The 18,383-nt window shown below is 45.0% G+C and overlaps 1 protein-coding gene across 1 annotated transcript in view; it reads right to left on the reverse strand.

Moving 5' to 3' along the window:
- The window catches only part of CSMD3 (CUB and Sushi multiple domains 3), a 2,682,374-nt gene that overhangs the window by 164,541 nt on the left and 2,499,450 nt on the right, over positions 1-18,383 (reverse strand). Inside the window, exon 59 of the mRNA XM_069220640.1 lies at positions 2,591-2,770. Within this exon, the coding sequence (XP_069076741.1) occupies positions 2,591-2,770 (180 nt within the window). The remainder of the gene's footprint in view (positions 1-2,590; positions 2,771-18,383) is intronic.

Consider the following 18,383-nt stretch of genomic DNA (forward strand, 5'->3'; position numbering starts at 1 on the left):
CGGCAGTGAAGTGCGCTGCTCTAACTATTTGACCAAGTTGAGATACATACACATATTAGGCCAGTTCGTTGGTAGCACTTTACGTTTTTTGGATGTTATAAAAGAGTAAAGATTTTTTTTTTAACAGATTTTGTACCGGATTGTGCGGTCTCCTGTTTCTGCCCGAGAGAAATGGCTAGGAGAGTGGGGCACTGGATCTCAGGAAGGATACATATATGATTCCAATGGTTGATTTATGTCGGAGTTTGACACTGGCACTTAATTTTCAACACTGGCACATATTTTTGAGAGTCCACCACATGGTGGTGATGCATGTCTACTTTGTGTATATATGTATCCAAAATAGACTTGCATCATCACCATGTGGTGGACCCTCAAAAATGAGTTCCAGTGTTGAAAATTACGTGCCAGTGCCAAGCTCCGACACAAATTAACCACTGGAATCATCCTTTGTTCATCACAGTTATTTAGTTTTATAGGGCACAAATAATGAGGTGCAAGTAAAATCACATACACTTTGAATGTTACCGCACTCCCAGCAAGAAAAGGAAAGCTTGGTAGTCATTTTGGAATGAATAATATATCCCACCAAGTAGATGACATACAGATCAGAGCAATCTTCTGTTGGCCACAAACATCTTCTGTTGGAACTATAATACAGAACTTAGGGCATTGCGAAGCAAAGGAAAATCTACAACACCAAAAAGTGTGTGACAATGTTGCGGTTATTAGACAGGAGTATATAAGTTTGACATACAAAGGTTTGGAGTTTGAAGAAAAGTTACATGACCACAAGTTGGCCATCTTCTATAACTCAATTAGTATTCTGTCAAAAATCCTCACACAAACCAGAAGTCTCAGACAAATTCAGTAATAATTAATATTTTTACATACAAGTGCAAAGTAAATAAGCTCTTAATGATAACATTCTGTTAATGGTGGAGTTTGGCTATAACCCACTGGGTGAAGAATTAATACCTTAGATCCACCAGAACGATGGAGAAGGACGTTGAGATGGAAGGTTAACGAGAATACAAGTTCAACAAATGGCATCCCTGATAAAAGTAAGTGGATTTTTCAAGTAACTGAGAGGTCCTATTAAGCACTGTTCTCCCTTTAGGGGTGTCTGGGGTGTCTAACATTTAGAAAAAAACTAACATAAAGACAGTAAATCCTCTTGCACCAAGAAGCTGGTTTGACTAAGAATGCAAGGATGTGAAAACGGCACTCACTGAAAGTCCGTAGCATAGTCACCAACAAGCATCAAAGCAGGATATCAATGAAGAAAAAAAGGACAAAGAAAGTGAACCAAAGGGGAAGAAATGGGAAACATTTGAGGAGACATTGTGTAATAACAATCCATAAGGATTCTTAACCCCAGGGGTGAAAGTGAGGGCAAACACTGAAAACACTCTTGTACAACAATAACTATGGAACAAAAACAATATTCTTTGGTGGAATATATAATAGAAAATGACTATAAGCTTAATCTCCCAAAGAGGGAAGGGGGAAGCAGCCATATTGGGCCAGAAGTGCTAAAGTGAATGGGCGTTGAGCAGCACAAATCAAACAAGTAACTTGGATTTAATGCAATCTCAACAGAAGGTTTTAAAACATCAAACAAAAATAAATTCTAGACTGTCAGTTGCTGTTAGAGGTTCTTAAGAGATCATATGTTCCCCTTAAAAAAACATACCACAGTCATTCCTGTATATATTACGGGGGAATTATATAAGCTTTATTGATATAGATCCTAAGTTATTTACTTAATATATACCACCACATACCTAAAGCTCGATGGAACAGTACATTGTTTCACCAGTTGATAGTGAGTTTTGGAGAGGGTTGTCTTGCCTAGTTTAGCTGTATTTATTTATTTCATGTTTGATTAATGAGTTGCCCACTGCAAAAATTCTGACTCATCAGCAGGAGGAAATATAGAAAGAGAAGGAAAAATAAGCAACAGCATCAATGATATCAGCAACCAAAAGTGAATTATGAAAAGTCTAAGGATTTGCAAAGTAGGGCTTGGAGCCATGTTGAGTTGTCTAGTAAAGTGTGTTAAATAAAAAAGCCTTAAGTAGTCTTGGTCAGGTGATTCATAAGACTAGATATAGATTAGATCATGAAACCAGACATAGGTCACATAAGGTAAATTCATTGCAGGTACTGTGGTTTTCAGAATTTACCTAAATCTTACAGAATTGTCTTCTGGACTATTATGGATAGGAGGGTGTCATAAACAGGAATAGACAATGTGTGTCTGGATAACACTGCCTTTTGTATCTCTCCTATAAACCTCACTAAATTCCTATTTTACCAAAAGTTTCATTGTAATCCATTGTAACGTATAATGATACCGATCACTGTTCATTTGTAACTGTTGTCAGTTGATTTTATGTTTGTTATATTTATACCACTTCACAGCACTGACTACTGGTTGGTCCTGGTTCCTACTTCATAGAAATACATATAAATAATAAATACATCAAAACAGCTAAACTATCAGCAGGCTTTAATTGGCTACAGAATATATTAGTGCAAATAGTAAACCACTTGAAATGAAAAGTGTCAATTAAAGATATTGTACCTTTACAGAATGGCATTGATCCACTCCATGTGCCATTGGTAGTGCAAGTACGAATCTTTGAAGTTTTTGGTTCCATGGTGTAGCCTGGTTGACATATGTAGGTGACATTCTGTCCCACAATATAATCATCGCCATAACGAAGACCATTGGCTGGTACACCAGGATCCCCACAACTGATTACTGCAAAGATGAAGATGACCAACATTAAAGAGTGACAGATTTTAGATATTGTTTGTATAGAAAACAAAATGGAATACCTTGCATTTGCATATCAATAAACTGGTGTACACATAACATTTTTATTTCTTTTAGGTTTGTGGAATTTCATATCCTTTATCTGTGTACCTATTGACAGAGACACTAATTCACATAAACCTTATGTGCAACAAAATAACTCTTAGGTTTGCAATAATATGATCAGATATCACTAATCATGATTCACAGTATCAAATTAAAGTAAGGTGTGGCTATCAAGAAGGTAGTGAACAAAAGTATATTCCAAACATGTGGGTAATGTTATACAATGAGGTCTGCTCTGTCAAAGGAGGAGTAAACTAGATAAAGCACACTAGATTCCTAGGGCTGCGTCCCAGGAAATCTGCATTATAAGATAGGTATCCAGTAATTATTTGGTGGCTTGGTTATCGCCAGTGCCAACTGTGCAGGGACACCCAACCCTTTGCTGCTCCACCCTCGAGCTCAGTGATTCATTAAATATTTAGTGAACTGAGCCTTCTTCTCATACTCTCCCCAACACTTTCAGCCATGGAGAAAGCTGTGATTGCTGAATAGGCCAATATTGGTCTGGCCCAGTATTCTTCAGGCTAGGAGAAAGAGGTGGCAGGATATATGATGAAAATCTGATTGGTTTCTATTGTAAGAGAAGTAGAAGTGCCAGGATATAATTGGTAGTTGAGGGAGAGAGGATTCTGGTCCAAATGGAGGGTCAGGGGAGGATGGAAAGTGTGAAGGGAGCTGAAATCCCACAGAAAGAATAGAGACGTCTGGTCTATGGCTTTTGAGGTAGAGATATAGATGAGCATATAGGGGGAACGTGCAAGAGGGAATGTGTGTTGGTGCAAGAGAAAGTGTGTCTTATGAAATCTAGAGAAAGGTCTTGGTGAAGGCAAGGGAGACGTACTTTTATAGTGGGGGTCTTGGAGTAGAGGCAAGAAGGTTGTTCGTGCAAGGGATGGGGTATTTGTGCAGAGGAAGATGAATGTTTGAGGAGGAGAGAGAGTGTGTTAGTGCAAGGAGTGTTGTGATTCAAGCAGACATAGCTGGCATGGTCTACCATATCATGCTTGAAACCTTCAAGCAATCCAGACATTTTAAAAGCAGCTATAAATCAGGAACTCAGGAACATAGGTTATCTTTGCACATATTGATGTAAAAGAGGGCAAATTCTGCTGTCTAGCTTTCCACTGGACAAAGTTAATTTTAGCATGTAGCTGGAGAATGAGAGTGAACTTTTACATTGGTGTTGACAGCCAATGGGGAGTAGAGTCCAATGTTTGAGATGCAGCAGTCTTCAGTTTCCATTGACAAAAAGACTTTAGCACCACTTATTATATGGCCATAAGACATAGAAAGGAAGAAAGCATGAATAATCTTAGGAAAATAGTAGAAGAGAGTGGATTCGAGATAAAAGGGTGGAAACTTTGCCAGCCAGCAATTGTTCAGATGCGAACACTGATCCAGAAATGAGTGTCTCATCCATCGTATTCATGTGCAGGGAGAGAATTGTTTACTTAATTTGAGGTTATATTATATTGATTTGTATAGCGCATTAATCACCCAAGAGAGTATCCAGGTGTTTCGGCAGGTGTGTAGGTTTGTATTCCCCAAGGTGCTTATACGAATATCCAGGTCTTCAGCTTCTCACAGAACTCAAAAAGCAAGGAGACGGCTATGATGTATCAAGGGGCGTCGTTCCATGTCTTGGGTGCGATGTAGAAGAATGAGCGATGCGGATGCAGGGAATGTGTGCAAGTGCGAGTAAGGTACCACCACATGGGTTCCAGAGGGTTGGTGGGAAGGTACTGCATTTAACTGTAAAAACTCACACAATACAGACCCTTTAATCTACAGAATCCTGTCAGTGTGCACTGTTTGCAACAATGTCACAATTCCTTCACCAAAGAAAAATATGACATTTATATTCAGCCCCTACCTTGATGTTATAAAGTGAACATAATAAAATAGATGTGAGCACTTGAATTCACATGATGTCAATTACAAGAGAAACAGCTCCAGTCCCTAATACTATAACTGTAAGATCACTGATAGGGAAGTCAAAGTGTAAACTGCAACAGCCCTTACACCAGGGGAAGCCCTCTGGCAGACAGACTGAATTGCAGTGTGCCTCAATATATATATATATATATATATATATATATATATAATGGCGATGATATAGAAAAACAAATTATGAAAGGACTTTATTTTCTGACAAACTACTTTAAAGGGGTTTTTAAACAGGTGAATGCAATTTATTGAGCATTTTGAGAGAGTTACATTTTCAGTATAATCATCTGTAGTTTTTGACTGACATTGCTGTTTTTTGGACTCACTGCACATGAACACTTCTATACAGGCCACAGTGCATGCATGCACTGTGGCTCCTAAAACGTGGCAAAATTGACTAACATCTAGTGGCATATTGAACCTCCCCACAAGGTCATAGCATGGTGCAGAAATTTACCTATTCCATGAATAGTTAAATGTCATATTGTGCCATCCACTACTGTGACAGAGAAAACCTACCTTCAGCCCAGCCAGTGTAGAAGACTGATGCAGTTTAAACCAGGAGCCTGACATGTTAAAAATATCACCTTTACCAGAAAAACATCTTCATGTATATTAATAAGTCACCCCGTTGTAGCCCACAAAGTTGGGTGCATGTTTTTTAAAAACGGGACATTTGGGACATGTAGAAATTTGATGTTACTCTATCCCTACACTGAAAAGGCCCCAAAAGCTATTTTTATTGTGGAAGGCTCTGGCTGTCCTATAAGAAAAAATATAGTAAAGATTAAAATATAATTTGCTATCCTGAATTTAGGACCAAATTAAAAAATTATTCAACATCACTCTTAAAATTTATTAAAAACCCAATCAAATGGTAAAGCTATATTTTAAATAAATATTTACGAAAAGTGACATTTACAAAGTTACCTTTTCCATGCCAGAAGTTCCTGAAGCTTATTTACATTAGCTCTAGGGAAGCTGCCTAGCCTGGTCTGGGCCTTAATGAGGCATTAATGAGGCTCCCATAGCAGGGGCAATGGTCTGGGTGTGGAGTGGGAAGGGCTTTGTTCCTCTGTCCTCAAGGCTAGTTAGGGTGTACTCAGGAAATTCATTTACTTGGGAAGGGGCCTACTCTTTCACAAGTAAGTGCAAGGTGAGCGCTGGAGAAAGAAACCGTCTGTCCCCCAGCCAGTCTGGCAACAAACACAGTGGGTGGGCAATCAGGAACTGCTGAAACATTGGGAAGGTTCGCTCCCGGATCTTTTAACCCTATTGGTTAGGAGGAACGAAGAGTCACTCCCACCACTTGCTGGTGTCAATGATAAATATGGTGCCCCAAGGTATCACAAGGATAACACTATTGAAACCTTCTGATTAACAGCAAAGGACTGGGCCTGCTGTGTGGGACCTGAAGGATTGAACTAGCTTCCTCTTGTACGCAGGACAAAGAAGCAGACTCCAAGGGTCAGTTGGCTGACCTCCTGTGTGTTTACAGGGACACAGCAAGCTTCAAGAAGCCTTTCCCCTAAAGGTCCCCGCTGCTGTTGGGCTGTAACTGACGTGTCAGAGTCTCCAGTTGCCTTCCCTTGAGGTCCTGACGGTCTTACAATTGTACTCCCGTCAATGTCAGAGCACTAGAAGAAATTTTGGAAATGTTTTCAAACTCTTTGCCTTAGAGACTGTTCATCAGAACCAATCCATTTCTTTTGTCTGTACAAGGCTTGATTGTCGTTGGCCTCAAATCATGCTTACGTCCTTACCTCCCACTCCCATTTGAGCTTCATGCTTTTTGTTGCTATTTCTAATTAATAGTTTAAAAATGCATCTCTAAGTTTTCAGTTCCTGACTTTTGTCATTTTGGTAATTAAAATGTTACTCTATTTTTCTAACTTGGTTTTGGATTTTTGTTGCTTGGTATTTTGACTTTATTACTCTTTTGCTTTAGTCTGTCTGCTCTGTTCCATAGCTACCACAGGGCTGGGCTCAGGTTAATTTAGTGATATTGAGGGTTCACCCTGACTGAGTTGTGATTCTTCTGTGAGGTGGGCAGTCACCCAGCCCAAATAATAATCTTGTTTCTTAAAGTAAATTTCCATCTACCTCAACTAATAATTACTTTTCTTACAAGTATTAGATTTCCTACTGCAAAATTGACGATATTGTGGTAATACTTCTGACATACAGTCTAGCAATGCCTTTTTGGGGGAGGCTGATTGCATCATATTGGCACTAATGACCATTTAACACAATTTTTGAGGTGCATCTTGCGTTTCTGTTAGGGGCATATTCTTCTGATATAAACGTAGTGTGAAACTTCTTTTTCTGATACCTACATTTTATTTTTGTACACTGCATACCTTTTATTTGGCCTCTGGAGAAACCAGGCATGGATAGTAAGCCTGCAGCTACAGGTTTTCCACCCAAAAACTGAAAAACGTGTTTGATTTTAGATTGCTCCAGCGAACTTTTTTTAATCATACATTTACGTTTTGCAGTTGTACAACATTCAAATACGTGGGATGGAAGTAAGAAGAGAATATTTTCCTACCAGCATATTAAAAAGTTGTATTTGGTTTAGAGCCCTTATTTGTAAAATAGGCTACAAAAACATTTGCTTAAACAGTGCGACATGAACATAAATCCATAAATTCAGCAAATGTGTTTAGCAGAGGCTATTTTATTTCTAAGCCAAACAACCCGAGTTTCACACCTCACTGTCCTTTTTCACACTTTATCTGTTCTGGCGCTGCAGTGACCAACTGAATGGCTTTAAAGAGTAGCAAAAAAAACAAGCATTTTCAATGCAATGAGTCTCGCATTTGTTCGAGTTAGAGCTATTAGCGTTGTAAAGCAAAAAAAAATGCAGCGCGATCGCGCTATGTAAAATGCAGTGCAATCGTGCTGCGTGGAAAATAAACAGATAAAGTAGTCCGGACTCCAGGTTGAAAACATCAAGCCTCACATGTTTTTGGTACTTTACCGGTGCTGTGTAGGTGGGCTAAACACTGGAATGACGTATAAAATCAAATCAAATGAAAGCAAGCGGATTTTAAAAGGCAAGCCCACGAACCAATGTTAGTGACTGACGTTGCATGGGCGTGGTTTGAAGCCCAAAGAGAGATTACAGAATTGACGGTCGCCCATAAAAAGGTGGAGGAAGATAGAGGAATTGGTCGCACCTACTACCAGGCCACATTAGTTTGTGAAAGATGACAAGAGGGGCCACTCACAGTGTATGATGGAGAACAGATGGGACCTGTATTGGAGATTTTTGGTAGGTCTTTAAAGGGGGAAGTGGATTGTACTTGACTGAAAAGGAAGAAATGAAGGTGGGAGAAGTCTGCATCTCACATTTCTTTCCTGGAGTGAATGGACTCTTGGATAGTTTTGCAGTAATCCATATATTCAAACAAGGAAATGGATAAACTAGATGTAAGTTTTTGAGGGAAAAAAATAGCAGAATTAATTTCGATTTACTTGTAGGTTGTTGCCAATCACAGACAGGTTTTGCCTTTTAAAAATTCTGAGCAAATAATTAGCTCATACTTAGGAAGATAGGAACATTTCCATGCGGGCTGCACAGACAGATTCTTGTTTCTCTGCCTGCCTGCCTAATAGTGAGTCTCCAAACTTTTTAACTGAATCCCTGTAACTAGAACATTTTCCATATTTAATCATGCCAACTGTCAGGCTCGGACTGGCCGTAGCGGGCATCGGGCATTTCCCTGGGAGGCTGGAAGGGTAGGGGCCAGTTGGACGATGGTGGGGCCGGTTTTGTTACTGGGTGACAGTTTTGCAGCAGTACTGCCAACTCGGCCCCCAGTAACAAAAGCAGCAGTGCTTTGTACTTGCAAACCGCCTAATAAGAATAACATTTTTTGCTAGACGAAAACACAACATTCACTTTTATAAAGTATCTATTTTCCTAGATGTGTAAAGGTACCAGGGTAAAATAAAGCTCCTGCATAAGGGTTGTGCACTAGAAATGTTCATGAACGTCTCCTTTGAACTGCTGCAAGTTCAATATTTCTTGTAGTGACTGTATGTGAAAATTGCGCTGTAAAGTTAAACGTTTGGCTCATATTTTTTTTATATATTTGTTCGGATTTTCTCATTTTCTCCTGGGGAGATCACACCCTGACGAACATCCACGAGAAAGTTGTTTCGAACACTAAATGCTCTCTGTACACTGGCATGTGTGCTGTCCTGGAATTGACATGCCTCTTTTGGGACTGACTTATTTCCCCTACAAGCAGCACCGTACACTTTGCATTAGCTAAAAGAAGACGGATGGGAATCAAATATTATATATTGCTTAGAAGCACTAAAATAGCTTGACTAGCCTGGGAATTAGCTTTCAGAACTAAAGTACAGAGAAGGCTTAGATTCTTGTTTTAGGAAAATAATGCAAAAGTGATATTGCAAATTACTTCTCAGAACCACACATTTCAATTGTTATAGAAGCTGAGACTAAGACACTATATAATAGTTCTCATGCTGTGACTATATTTCCTGAATTCACAGGGTATCTAAATTAACTGACCTGGATTAGATAAATCTGTCTAGACATTAAAGGGATGTGTCTCTCAGACTACCATGCCCAAAAGGTATGCATATGTCATATGGTTAGTGTGAAGTTATGTATTGCACTCTCCATCATACAGTGATTCAAATTTCTCAGCAAGTGATTGTTAGACCTTACAGCCTTAGGGTGGTCACCCCTAACTTTTTGCCTGCCTCCCTCCACTTTTTGGACATTGTGTTTTCTGGCTTTTAGACTCTGCGCACTTTACCACTGCTAACCAGTGCTAAAGTGTATATCCTCTCTCCCTTAAAACATGGTAACCTTGAATCATACCTGATTGGACTATTTAATTTACTTATAAGTCCCTAGTAATGTGCACTCTCTGTGCCTAGGGCCTGTAGATTAAATGCTACTAGTGGGCCTGCAGCACCGGTTGTGCCAACCACTTAAGTAGCCCCTTTTCCTTGTCTCAGGCCTGCCACTGCAAGGCCTGTGTGTGCAGTTTCACTGTCACCTCGACTTGGCATTTAAAAGTACTTGCCAAGCCTAAACCTCCCCTTTCTCCACATATAAGTCACCTCTAATGTGTGCCCTGGGTAACCCCTAGAGCAGGGTGCTGTGTGGGTGAAAGGCAGGACATGTACCTGTGTAGTTTACATGTCCTGGTAGTGTAAAACTCCTAAATTCATTTTTGCACTACTGTGAGGCCTGCTCCCTTCATAGGCTAACATTGGGCTACCCTCATACAGTATTGAAGTGGTAGCTGCTGATCTGAAAGGAGTAGGAAGGTCATATTTAGTATGGCCAGAATGGTAATATAAAATCCTGCTGACTGGTGAAGTTGGATTTAATATTACTATTCTAGAAATGCCACTTTTAGAAAGTGAGCATTTCTTTGCACTTAAATCTTTCTGTGCCTTACAATCCACGTCTGGCTGGGCTTAGTTGACAGCTCCTATTGCATTCACTCAGACACACCCCAAACACAGGGTACTCAGCCTCACTTGCATACATCTGCATTTTGAATGGGTCTTCCTGGGCTGGGAGGGTGGAGGGCCTGCTCTCACACAAAGGACTGTCACACCCCATACTGGGACCCTGGCAGACAGGATTGAACTGAAAGGGGGCCTGGTGCACTTCTTAGCCACTCTTTGAAGTCTCCCCCCAATTCAAAGGCACATTTGGGTATAAAACAGGGCCTCTGCCCTACCTCATCAGACACTTGCTGGAGAAGAAACCTGAACCAGAAATTACATCCTGCCAAGAAGAACTGCCTGGCTGCTCAAAGGACTCACATGTCTGCTTTCTACAAAGGACTGCTGCCTTGCTGTTGGGCTGATGCCTTGCTGAACTCTTGTCTGGCTGTGAAAGTGCTCTCCAAGGGCTTGGATAGAGCTTGCCTCCTGTTCCCTGAAGTCTCAGGACCAAAAAGACTTCTCTTTTTCACTTGGACGCTCCGTGCGCCGAAATTTTCGACGCACAGCTTGTTCCGCGGCGAGAAAAAGGCCGCACACGACGCTGATCGACGCGACGCCTTCGGGACGACCAGAACTTCGACGCACGGCTTCGCAAGGACAACGCTGCCCGACCTCCAGAGGAGAAATCAACGCAACACCTGCTGTGAGATCGAAATTTCGACGCGCAGCCCCGCAGAACGACGCGCAGCCGGAAAACAATCAGGAAAATCCACGCACAGACCCGGGACATCTGGTAATCCCCGCGATCCACAGAAAGAGACTGTCCGTGCGCCGGAAAACGACGCACGACTTCCCCGCGTGAAAAATAACAACGCAAGTCCGTGTGTGCTGGGGAGAAATCGACGCACACACCCTTTTTCCATGCATCTCTTCTTCTGTGGCCTTCTGAGGAGATTTTCCACTCCAAACCAGGTACTTTGTGCTTGAAAGAGACTTTGGGGGTGATTCCGAGACCGGCGGGCGGCGGAGGCCGCCCGCCAGTCTACCCCCGACAAAATACCGCTCTACGGTCGCAAGACCGCGGAGGGTATTTTGAGATTTGCCCTGGGCTGGCGGGCGGCCGCCAAAAGGCCACCCGCCAGCCCAGGGCAAATCTACCTTCCCACGAGGACGCCGGCTCCGAATGGAGCCGGCGTAGTGGGAAGGTGCGACGGGTGCTGTTGCACCCGTCGCGTATTTCAGTGTCTGCTTTGCAGACACTGAAATACTTTGTGGGGCCCTCTTACGGGGGCCCCTGCAGTGCCCATGCCATTGGCATGGGCACTGCAGGGGCCCCCAGAGGCCCCGCGGCACCCCCTACCGCCATCCTGTTCCTGGCGGGAGACCCGCCAGGAACAGGATGGCGGTAGGGGGTGTCAGAATCCCCATGGCTGCGGAGCGCGCTCCGCAGCCATGGAGGATTCACCCGAGCAGCAGAAAGTCGGCGGGAGACTGCCGACTTTCCGTTTCTGACCGCGGCTGAACTGCAGCGGTCAGAATGCTCGAGGGAGCACCGCCAGCCTGTTGGCGGTGCTCCCGTGGTCGGTGACCCTGGCGGTCACCGGCCGCCAGGGTCAGAATGACCCCCTTTGTTTGCTTTTTAAAGACTTAAGATACTTTATATCACTTTTCAGTGATATCTCTACAAATTCGCAGTGCAACTTTATTCGTTTTGACCTACAATTATCCTGATAAATATTATATATTTTTCTAAACACTGTGTGGTGTATTTTTGTGGTGCTATATGGTGGTATTGTATGATTTATTGCACAAATCCTTTACACATTGCCTTCTAAGTTAAGCCTGACTGCTCGTGCCCAGCTACCAGAGGGTGGGCACAGGATAATCTTGGATTGTGTGTGACTTACCCTGACTAGAGTGAGGGCTTTTGCTTGGACAGGGGGTAACCTGACTGCCAACCAAAAACCCAATTTCTAACATTGGTGATCAGCGGTGAGGATAGGACTTGTGTTTGTGCAGTGACATACAGTAGCTAAGTATTTCACTACCTACCCACAGTTGAAGGTCAACTTGATTTTTATCTCTTTTTGCAAAATTTAGTTTTTTTTCTTCCTGACAATTTTCAAAAACTAAATCCTCACTCAACATGTCTCTGACTGGGTCTCAAATGGGAGACTTTGACCTAGTCCTGTTGGATACATATACGGTCAAACAGCTAAGAGGGTTCTGCAGGGCAATGAGGGTACACACCCAGGGGGCCTCCAAAAAGGAGGACTTTCAAGTGGCGCTGAGGGCCTGGGCAGAAGCCAATTTAGAAGAGGATGATGAGGAAGAGGAGCCAGAAAATGGCCCTTCAGAGGATTTGTTGCTATCTGTGGATGATGTTACCACTGCAATTGTGCCCCCTTCCAGACCAGGGAGCAGTGTCTCTGTGCAAAGCCTGACCGCAGAGGAAAGGAGAGAGGAAAGGGAGTTCCAATTGCAAATGGCAAAACTGAAAATTGAGGCTCAACAGGAGGAAAGAAGGGCTGAGAGAGAAGCCAAGCAAGCTGAGGCTGAAAGAGCAGCCAAAAAATTGAAGCTGAAAGAGAAGCCAAACAAGCTGAAGCTGAAAGAGCACCCAAACAGGTGGAAGCTGAGAGAGCTTTGGCTGAAAAGAAACTATTGTTGGCTCATGAACTGAGTCTCAAGGAGCTGGAGATCAAGGCGAGACAGTCTGAATCCAGCAATAATGGTGGCAGCATACAGACAGGACCTGCTGGAGAAAAGAAGGTTCGTATACCCAAAAATGTGGTGCCCAGTTTTGTGGTGGGAGATGACATAGATAAATGGTTAGCTGCTTATGAATTTGCACTAAGGGCTCATGAGGTTCCTGAAGGGCAATGGGGGGTAGCTATGTGGGGTTATGTACCGCCATTGGGGAGGGACACACTTCTCACATTGGATCAACCTGATCAAAACACCTACCCACTTCAGAAAGCCACTTTACTTGCCAAGTTTGGGCTGACCCCTGAGGGATACCGTCAGAGGTTCAGGGACAGCACCAAACAAACCACACAAACATGGGTAGATTTCTTTGACTTTTCCAGTAAGGCACTGAATGGATGGGTGCGGGGCAACAAAGTAGATGATTATAAAGGGTTATATGACTTGATTCTGAGAGAGCATATGCTTAATACTACTTTTGCAGAGTTGCGCCAGCACTTAGTGGATAGTAAGCTGACTGATCCCAGGAAGCTTGCTGAGGAGGCGGACCTCTGGGTTAGCACCAGAGTGTCCAAGAAGGTACCTGGGGGGGAAAACCCACAAAGGTGGTCAGGGTTCCCAACAGAAGAAAGAGGGGGGAGATAAACTTACAGATAAGGAACTCTCCAAAGGCCCCCAAAAGAATTCCCAGGGAGGGGGTGGCAACCATTCCTTTTCTAGATTTGGGAAAAAGCTAGGGACATATGATAGGTCAGGGAAATCCAACCCCAAATGCATGGAGTGTTACCAGTATGGTCACTATAAAGGCGACCCCCAGTGCTCCAAGAGAGCACCGTCCACTACTGGACAGACACCTGGGTTGACTAGTGTAGCGCTCGGGGGAAGATGGACCCAGATAGCTTTGGGGAACAGGTAGAGATTTCCCTAGTGTCCCTGGGAGAAGGAGAAATGGTGCCCAAAGCCCACATGCCCCAAAATACTTCCAAGTACAGGCAGTGGGTCACCATTGATGGGCAGAAGGTGGAGGCTCTGCGTGACACAGGAGCCAGTATGTCTACTATCAAGAGTCTGTTGGTGTCAACAGAGCAGATAGTCCCTAATACATTCCACCAGGTCATAGTCGCTGTCAATCGTGAGAGTCACCTACCGGTGGCTCTGGTTCCCTTTGAGTGGGGGGGGGGTCTCTGGTACTCTGAAAGTAGCTGTGAGTCCTGCCATGCCTGTAGATTGTCTGTTAGGCAATGATCTTGAGCATACTGCTTGGAAAGAAGTGGAGTTCAGATCTCACCTGGAGATGTTAGGGTTACCTGAGTGGGTCTGCATGACCACACGGTCCATGGCTGACCGAGAGGGAATTCAAGGGCGTCTGGAGCCTGGAACAATGGCCCAGAGAGCTGCCAAGAGAGGCAAGGGGCGCAGGAAACCGGTCCCAGAAGTTCCCGCAGTGGTTGACGGGGCTCCTGATGAGGAGGCTCCCGAGCCAACTGGGGAAGACATTGCCACCCTAGGTGACCTACTGGAGCTTGCTGGCTGGCAAGTTGAGGGTGGACTCACCAGGGAGGAATTCTGCAAGGCGCAGAAAGAATGTCCCACTCTATAGGGTCTGAGGAAGCAAGCCTCAGACCAGGCGGCAGGTGAAGCCTCTGGCGATCACCACATATATTGGGAGAATGATCTCCTCTACAGTGAGCCTAAGGTTCCGGCCTTTGGGGCAGCGCGTACGCTGGTGGTCCCCCAGTGTTACCGAACCTTCCTACTGGGTCTGGCTCACGACATTCCCCTAGCAGGACATTTGGGGCAAGGCAAGACCTTTGACAGGCTTGTCACCCACTTTTATTGGCCCAGAATGAGGACAAACTCAGATAAGTTCTGTAGATCTTGTCCTACCTGCCAGGCCAGTGGTAAAGCAGGAAAAAGGGTTAAAACCCCCCTGATTCCACTTCCTGTCGTTGGCACCCCCTTTGAAAGGGTGGGCATCGACATTGTTGGTCCATTGGACCCCAAAACTGCCTTAGGCAACAGGTTCATCCTGTTTTTGGTGGACCATGCCACCCGTTACCCAGAGGCAATCCCTCTGAGGACCGTAACTGCACCGGTGGTGACCAGAACTCTGATGGGAATATTTACCTGTGTGGGATTCCCAAAGGAGATAGTGTCTGACAGAGGCACTAACTTCATGTCTGCATACATGAAGTCTCTGTGGGATGCGTGTGGTGTAACCTACAAGTTCACCACACCCTATCACCCCCAATCTAATGGTCTTGTGGAGAGATTCAACAAGACCTTGAAAGGCATGGTTGGTGGCCTACCTGAGGCCATGAGGCGTAAGTGGGACGTCCTCTTACCATGCCTTCTCTTTGCTTACCGAGAGGTCCCCCAGAGGGGGGTGGGGTTCAGTCCCTTTGAGCTTCTCTATGGGTACCCTGTCAGGGGACCCTTAAGCATTGTCAAGGAGGGGTTGGAGAGAGCTCCAAAGGCACCCCCTCAGGATGTGGTCAGCTACATGTTGGCCTTCTGCAACCAGATGACCCGCTTCTGGAAAGAGGCCCAAAGTAACCTTGAGGCCAGTCAGGAGGTAATGAAACACTGGTATGACCAGAAGGCTACCCTGGTAGAGTTTCAACCTGGAGACAAAGTGTGGGTAATGGAGCCAGTAGAGCCTAGAGCTCTCCAGGACAGCTGGTCTGGCCCATTTGAAGTAAAGGAGCGGAAAGGGGAGGCCACTTACCTAGTGGACCTCCAAACCCCTAGGAACCCCCTAAGGGTGCTCCATGTCAACCGGCTAAAGGCTCATTTTAAGAGGTCTGAGGTCAACATGCTTCTGGTCACAGATGAAGGAATGGAAGAGGAGAGTGAACCTCTCCCCGACCTCCTCTCTGCCCAAGAAGGTGATGGGTCAGTGAAAGGGGTCATCGTCTCTGACTCCCTGACTCTAAACCAGAAAGGAGACTGCTATGAGCTGTTGGAGCAGTTCTCCCCCCTGTTCTCCCTTACTCCTGGACTGACCCACCTCTGTGTTCATGACATTGACACCGGTGACAGTCTCTCTGTGAAGAACAAATTTTACAGGTTATAGGATAAGGTGAAAGCCAGCATCAAGGAGGAGGTCTCCAAGATGTTAGCTTTAAGGGTTATCGAGAATTCCAGTAGTCCCTGGGCCAGCCCAGTGGTGTTGGTCCCTAAGGCTACTGCCCCAGGTGCGAGGCCAGAACTTCGGTTCTGTGTGGACTACCGGGGTCTCAACTCAGTCACCCGGACTGATGCTCACCCCATCCCCAGAGCTGATGAACTCGTTGACAGGCTGGGCACTGCCAAGTTCCTGAGTACATTTGATCTTACTTCAGGGTACTGGCAGATCGCCCTGACTGAGGGGGCTAAAGAGAGATCCGCATTTTCAACCCCTGATGGCCATTACCAGTTCCGGGTGATGCCATTTGGGTTGAAAAATGCCCTCGCTACCTTCCAACGGTTGGTTAACGGGGTCCTAGCTGGCAAGGATGCCTTCTGTGCAGCCTACCTGGATGACATAGCTGTCTATAGTTCCAGCTGGGAGGAACACCTGCTCCACCTCAAGGAGGTGCTTCAGGCCCTGCAACAGGCAGGCCTGACCATCAAGGCTAGTAAGTGCTAGATTCAGCAGGGTTCTGTGGTGTACTAGGGACACATAGTAGGTGGTGGCAAGGTGCAGCCACTCCAGGCCAAGATTGAAACTGTCAAGGCCTGGCAACCACCTAGAACTCAGACTGAGGTGAGAGCCTTTTTAGTCCTCACCGGATACTACCGCAGATTTGTCAAGGGCTATGGTACCATTGTGTCACCCTTGACAGAACTCACTTCCAAGAAACAACCTAGGTTGGTGAATTGAACAGAGGCTTGTCCGAAAGCCTTTGACTCCCTGAAGGAAGCCATGTGCACGGCCCCCGTGCTCAAGGCCCCTGACTACTCCCAGGAATTCATTGTGCAGACAGACGCTTCAGAGCATGGCATAGGGGCGGTCCTAGCACAGCTAAATGAGGAGGGCCTAGACCAACCAGTAGTCTTTATTAGCAGAAGGCTATTACCACGGGAAAAGATGGTGGAGTGCTATTGAAAGAGAAGCTTTTGCTGTGGTCTGGGCACTGAAGAAGCTAAGACCCTACCTGTTTGGGACTCACTTCCTGGTTCAGACAGACCACAGGCCCCTCAGATGGCTCATGCAGATGAGGGGTGAGAATCCAAAACTCTTGAGGTGGTCAATTTCCCTACAGGGGATGGACTTTACGGTGGAACATCGCCCCGGGGTTGACCACGCCAATGCTGATGGTCTCTCCAGATACTTCCGCCTTAGAGATGAGAGCTCCCAGGAGGTCGGGTAGCTCTCCCCACTTTCAGCTGGGGGGGACACATGTTAGACCTGACAGTCTTAGGGTGGTCACCCCTAACTTTTTGCCTGCCTCCCTCCACTTTTTGGACACTGTTTTTGCTGGCTTTTAGACTCTGCGCACTTTACCACTGCTAACCAGTGCTAAAGTGCATATGCGCTCTCCCTTAAAACATGGTAACCTTGAATCATACCTGATTGGACTATTTAATTTACTTATAAGTCCCTAGTAATGTGCACTCTCTGTGCCTAGGGCCTGTAGATTAAATGCTACTAGTGGGCCTGCAGCACTGGTTGTGCCAACCACTTAAGTAGCTCCTTTTCCTTGTCTCAGGCCTGCCACTGCAAGGCCTGTGTGTGCAGTTTCACTGTCACCTCGACTTGGCATTTAAAAGTACTTGCCAAGCCTAAACCTCCCCTTTCTCCACATATAAGTCACCTCTAATGTGTGCCCTAGGTAACCCCTAGAGCAGGGTGCTGTGTGGGTGAAAGGCAGGACATGTACCTGTGTAGTTTACATGTCCTGGTAGTGTAAAACTCCTAAATTCGTTTTTGCACTACTGTGAGGCCTGCTCCCTTCATAGGCTAACATTGGGCTTCCCTCATACAGTATTGAAGTGGTAGCTGCTGATCTGAAAGGAGTAGGAAGGTCATATTTAGTATGGCCAGAATGGTAATATAAAATCCTGCTGACTGGTGAAGTTGGATTTAATATTACTATTCTAGAAATGCCACTTTTAGAAAGTGAGCATTTCTTTGCACTTAAATCTTTCTGTGCCTTACAATCCACGTCTGGCTGGGCTTAGTTGACAGCTCCTTGTGCATTCACTCAGACACACCCCAAACACAGGGTACTCAGCCTCACTTGCATACATCTGCATTTTGAATGGGTCTTCCTGGGCTGGGAGGGTGGAGGGCCTGCTCTCACACAAAGGACTGCCACACCCCCTACTGGGACCCTGGCAGACAGGATTGAACTGAAAGGGGACCTGGTGCACTTCTTAGCCACTCTTTGAAGTCTCCCCCACTTCAAAG

This window comes from Pleurodeles waltl, chromosome 2_2 (assembly GCF_031143425.1).
Source record: "Pleurodeles waltl isolate 20211129_DDA chromosome 2_2, aPleWal1.hap1.20221129, whole genome shotgun sequence".
NCBI classification, from domain to species: Eukaryota; Metazoa; Chordata; class Amphibia; order Caudata; family Salamandridae; genus Pleurodeles; species Pleurodeles waltl.